This window comes from Vitis riparia, chromosome 15 (assembly GCF_004353265.1).
Source record: "Vitis riparia cultivar Riparia Gloire de Montpellier isolate 1030 chromosome 15, EGFV_Vit.rip_1.0, whole genome shotgun sequence".
NCBI classification, from domain to species: Eukaryota; Viridiplantae; Streptophyta; class Magnoliopsida; order Vitales; family Vitaceae; genus Vitis; species Vitis riparia.
In genome coordinates, this window is record NC_048445.1 from 6,990,952 (window position 1) to 6,997,081 (window position 6,130).

At 31.3% G+C, this 6,130-nt stretch overlaps 1 protein-coding gene across 1 annotated transcript in view; it reads right to left on the reverse strand.

Annotated features, from left to right (window-relative positions):
- LOC117932410 (protein ELC-like) overlaps window positions 1-3,328 on the reverse strand; it is a 96,398-nt gene extending 93,070 nt beyond the window's left edge. Inside the window, exons 1-3 of the mRNA XM_034853652.1 lie at window positions 2,124-3,328; window positions 810-1,391; window positions 418-504 (exon numbers count right to left, since the gene is read on the reverse strand). Coding sequence (XP_034709543.1) covers window positions 2,180-3,274 — 1,095 coding nt within the window. The 5' untranslated portion in view covers window positions 3,275-3,328 and the 3' untranslated portion in view covers window positions 418-504; window positions 810-1,391; window positions 2,124-2,179. The remainder of the gene's footprint in view (window positions 1-417; window positions 505-809; window positions 1,392-2,123) is intronic.
- Between the last annotated feature and the right edge of the window lie 2,802 nt (window positions 3,329-6,130).

The window sequence follows — 6,130 nt, forward strand, 5'->3', positions numbered from 1 at the left end:
ATTTATTTAAATTAATATTTTTTTTAGAAAATATTTTCCAAAATAGTCTTTGAATCGTTAATATAATTTTTGTTTATTTATAATTTAAAAATAAAAAATAATATAATTTTTCAATTATTTATAAAAGAGTTTTTAAAAAATGAAAAATTCAAAAATGGTTAAATAAAAAAGAAGAGTGGCAAGTAGTAGAATAAAGACAAAAATAAATCAAGTGGGTATTTTTATCAATTATTATCTCATATTCTTGGACTTAAATATGGGTGGTTGAAGGATCAAATGTTAGTTTTTGGGCAACCGGCCAAACACAATTCTCCCTTTGGTGAGACAGTGATGATGTCCTTGCAGCAAAAATAGCTCGGTGGAGGAGTGCTTATAGTCCACTAGGGAACTGCACAAACAGAGTAGCCTTTTACTTACCTACAGCTGGTCTTCTTTCTCCACAACAGAAACTACCCCTCTCGAAGATTTAAACTTTATACCAAACAAAATAGAGACAACACAGATCTGCAAATCAACACAAACCCCTGTAAGCTCACGATTACAACATGCCCACATCAAAACAAAAAATGTGTCTCCAAATTAACAACTAAACTGCAGAAATTTTCGAGCCTTTAAAAACCACATTTTCAGCCCCAAAACTCCTTAAAAACCATTGAAATATTCGAAATAATTTTGTTTTCTCTTTCTTTCCTATGCTTTGAAGAGAACCAGATAAAGATCCCCAATTTTTTCACCAACCAAAACGAAAAAAATTCAACATCCTATAACGGAATTTCGAAAACCCTTGACTGAAAATGAGATTGACTGACCTCATGTTATGAGAGATCGCCGCCGGTGAGATGTGGAGAGAAAGATCGAGATTCGCAGTGGAACCGGGCGTTGAGCACTCCTAGTCACTTCTAACCCTAATAGGCTGCTTTATTATTAATTTATTATCATTATTTCTCAATGGTTTTCAAACCATCATCTTCTATAGAATATTTTTGTTAAAAAAAGCGAGGGAGTCTCTGTACCACAAAGCTAGATTCCAAATTATTAGCATAATCATCCCTTTCTGCAAATATTTTGTTAAAAAAGTGCTTAAATTATCTAAAGTCCACCATTGCTGAGACACATAAGCACCGTCAGTGCAAACTAGGCATTGACTTGGCACACAGTCTGGCCCAGTGGTTCCCCCAATCTTCCTACATCTTACGTGGGACACCCCCCACCCCCTGCCACTGCGACTCCACCTCAAAGTGTGCCCCACCTCAGTTAGGAAACCATATAAACCTCACCATTCTTCAAAGGCGTTCCTACAGAAGCCCCAGCCCATCTCTTCCAACATTCTCAAAAGCCTTCTCCCACAGTCCGCCGCCACTTCTTGAGCCATCCCATAAGGCCATAACATTCTGCCATCAGAAAAGCGAGCCATGAGCTACAGGTAAGGGTTTAAGTGAAAATTGAAAATTTTGATAAAATTGTTCTAACTTAATTAATCAGCATATTGATTTGATTTTCTAATGATTATAAAAGTCACTTGATTTGAAAATTTTAATAAAACGGACAGTTTCAAACTTTTATCTTGTGATATATGATTCTTCATGATGATTTTTTTTTTCATATTTATTATTATATATGTTTTATAAACTATATTAAATAATATATGATAATTAAATTAACTTTTAAATGCCTTCATTGTACTTTAAACTTATAATTCAATTTGAATTTTAATTACTTTTAAAAACAAATTAGACTTAAAGCTGAATTTTATTATATATGATAACATTTCAATTGCTAGCAACAATATTGAGGATGGAGGATGGGAGTAGCATTCGGCGCCACTTAGAATTAGTCTGGCTCATTGAAGGCCATCTGCATTTAAAAAGTATCATTCAAACATAAGAAATTTTCTCTTCTTTCCCTCAAAATAACGTGACATGCTTATATCAAATTGACTGTGTCCATTGTGGGCATATCCTCGTTAAAGAACAACAACAATCTTCGGCAACTTCTAAGGAAAATCTCAACAAAAACCAAAAATTTTTTCTTTGCATATATATACTATCAAAACAAATCAATCATCTATATTCTATGGCAATGAAAGGGAAAAATAAAACACAAATCTTCACAAATAATCTAACCTCAAATCATATGAAAATGTGGTGAAATTTACAAGCATGGGTTTTCATATAACGTATTATGATGATGCCCTCTGAGCCATACTAGAGACATGAGCCTGCAGCTGTGTAGCCCTCGCTTTCGCAGACATGGCTCGATGGAGAAACTGCTCCCGTGATAACATCCTCACATTCTTCAGGTACTGATCGAAGGGGATTGACCCCTCTTGAAGGGCCTTATCCAGGGCATATATCACATCATCTATAGCTAAATCTGAAGAACTGCACTCCAGCATCTGACTCGAAACAAAATCGGAATACTCGAATGCATTCTCCACGTCTATGACCCTCTTCCCCTGATTCTCCCTCAACCACGCCTCCATGATGTCTGAATTTATCAAAATCATTTGCAGTTGCAGCTCCAAGCCTTCCTTCTCGTCTTGCATTTCCCTCAACCCCTTCGAAATCTGCTCCTCTCTCTGCCTCAACACCGCTTGAGCATTAAATAATTCTTCCATTTCCGCCTCTCTTGTCTTCCTTAACACCTCACTATCACCATGTAATCTATCGGCCAGTCTATTAACCGCGTTGCGGTGAACTTGAGTGCGATCCGCCGCCGGCCGGTGCGGAGATGATGGCCGAAACGCTCTGGGAGGGATAGAATTAGGGTTTAGGTTTGGGCGAGGCTGCTGAGAGTAAAGCGGCGGATCACGGCCGAACACGAGACTCAAATTCCGGGCAAGATCGGCCAAATTGGAGGTGGGGTAGATCCAGTTTTGGAGATAAGGGAGGGAGACGAGGCCGGAGGGGTTGACGTGGGGGTGAGGGCGTTTGATGACCATTTGGCGCGTGGGATTGACGTAGACGCAGGGTGGTTGGCGAGGGTAAGCCTCCATGAGCCAGACGACGATGGGGATGTAGTAGGTGACCTGAAGGTATACCATTGGGATGTTGCCTTCAACTCGGAGAAGATTGACTGTGCGGCCGTCGTTGTGGGTGTAGGCGGCAGTCTGTGGATGCAGCGCCGGGAAGGCATCGGCCAGGGAAAGAAAGTGCTGGCGGATCATCCATTTGACGTCCTCGGCGTAGGGCAAGGCCGAGGGACCTCGTCGGGAGAGGACAGAGGTCAAGAACTGATGAGAGCTTTGTGGAGGAGACGACGATGAACTAGCCATTCCAAACGGTGTCGTTTATGGAAGGGCGGAGACTCAGAGACCCAGAGATGTAATGATTTGCTTTGGTTTGGACGTGGGAAGGAAGTTCTGACTGCCTCTGGAATGATCGAGAGATGGCCGCGTGGCATTTGTTTTCTTAACCGCGTGGCATTACGTTTCAGGATTATTCAACGAAAGCGAGGTTAGTTGAAAATTACGACTTCACTTCTTGCCCAACGTTATGTCATTACGTAAACTGATTTAATATTTTTTGTTTATATTTATAATAACATCGATTTTTAAGGGAAAATTATCAAATAGGGCGTGCTACAGGCAATAATAACCTAAAAGGATCATCAGCCTTTATAAATGATAAATTCTAAAAAGGATACCACTAAAAACAGAACATTCCTTCAAAGCTCGTTTGGTAAAATATAGTTAAAATTCCACAAATGTCCCTTAATTAAAAATGGAGAACTTCAAGGCAATTAAAGCATTTGAAATTTATTTTTATAAGACAATTAAAGCAGGTGGCCTCACATTAGCTGCAATTAAAATTTTCTTGAACTATTTTATGAAACATATGGTTTTGTATGCTCGTAATACTATATTTCCTAATATACTTATAATACGGACCATCTTTGAGACTAAATGAAACATTTAATTTGAATTTACGATACTCATTTATATATATATATATATATATATATATATATATATATAAATGATTAAATAATTTTGATACATTTGGTAAATAATATTAATATAAAGGTATGATGTGTTAATATCAATGTCGATAGGGTATAAGTGGACATTTCTAAAATTATTTTATCATAAAATATAAGTTACAATATATTATAATATAACTTGATTTAATATTTTTTTTAATTTCACATGCTATACTATTTAATTAAATTACTTGTGAAAAATAATTGTATATTTTATCAAGGTAACATCATTTTTACTTGGTCATAAGCAATTATCAAAATTTATATGTTATAGTATAAAATAACATAGTAACCTTTGAGTTTGGTTTTTATTTAAAAGATAATGGAAATTAAAGGTTTATTTGATAATTATTTTAATAAATAAATTTGGAAAATAGTTTTTAAATTATTTTTTATAATTATTATCTGATGTTTTGGAGAACAAAATTTTATTTGAGAATATGAAATATTTTTAACATATTTTTAATATTTTTAAATATGTTTGTAAATGATTTGTATATCTAATACTTTATTTTTAATAATTTTACATGTTTTATATAATTTTTTTTAAAAAAAAAAAATTAAACAAGTGAAAACAATTCAAAAAAAAAAAATTTTTTTGTTAAACATGTTTTTTTCCTTTTTATTTATTTATTTTTATTATGAACAATAGATCACTGTTTTTAAAAACATTTGTCAAATAGATCATAAATGTATATTACAGGTAACTTAACTTTTATAATAAAATAAAAATTAATTATTTTATTTTAATTCGTTATCATATCCTTCTTGACCCATTTTTCTTGATTATACCTATTCTTTTTTACTTTTTTATTTTTTTTTTCAACCCTTCATAGGCTAAAGAGTAATGAAAAATACAAATTTTATTCAATCATTCTTTACTAATATAACGTGTTAATATAAAATTATTTATGATATTAATATGAAATAATATACTAGATCAATAATACATAATTTATTAAATTATTTTCATGGTGAAATAAAAAAATAATTATTGTTTATCTTTGACTTTTTTTTAATAAAACTAATTTCATTAGCATGTTGATTGTTTTTATAATTGATGGTCCTTATCATTAGGACAAAGTTATTGATGGATAATATGAAAAAACAAAACATTCAAAGGTTAAAATTATCCAACACTAAATTTTATCATTCACAAAAATTCATAAAATAATTTACTATTTCGTGTCATTATCACTCTCAGTTTACACGGTAATTATCCCAAAGATAATTCCAACATATTTTAAGCATGTTGTTTAAATCTATATACTAATATAATATTTGTTTATCATGGATATATTTTAGGGCTTTTCACAAATATTTTGTAAAATAAATTCAAAAAATTTAGGAAAGAGAGGAAGAAATTGAAAAAACAAACAAACACTTACACGTCTTAACCACAATATTGTAATTGTTCCTTTTCCTCATAAACCCACATACTCTTCCTAATCCTTCATTTTTAAATTAAAAAAGCATAAGAAATGAAAAAAAAAAACATTTTATAGCATATTGTAATTGTTTACCAATGATTCAAAGTACACAATATATTAAAAAAAAAAAAATTGTTATAATTTTGGAGAGATCAAAAGAAAAAAAATTGAAAAAGAAAAAGAAAATGAGTGTATATTCAACTTTAAAATATTTTGTTTATAAATGTATAAATGTAATTTTTTTATCAATATAATTATTTATTTATTTTTCAAAGTAAATATAAAGACAAAAATATTAAAATGAGATTACATGACTATCTTTATAACAAACAGTAAGACCTATTTGATAACTGTTTTCGAAATATAAAAAACAGTTTTTGAAAACTATTTTTTTAATATTTTGTAAAATAAAAATCTATTAGAAGATTTAAAATATTTTTCACTAATTTTTAACGTTTTTAAAAATGTTTTAATTTTTTTTTATATTAACTATAAAATATTAATTGAAAACACTTATTTTCTATTATTAAAAATAAAAAATAGTTTTTAATTAATAAATGTTTCTTTTTTCCGAAAAAAAAAAAAAAAACTATTATCGAATTGCTAAACAAGCTCTAACTGTCTTTCAATGAACAGCATTTTTGATGGGGTTGGATCTCCTCTTAAATTTCTTTCCGTTGGTATTTACTTATTTCAATTAAATGCTTATAAAATTATTA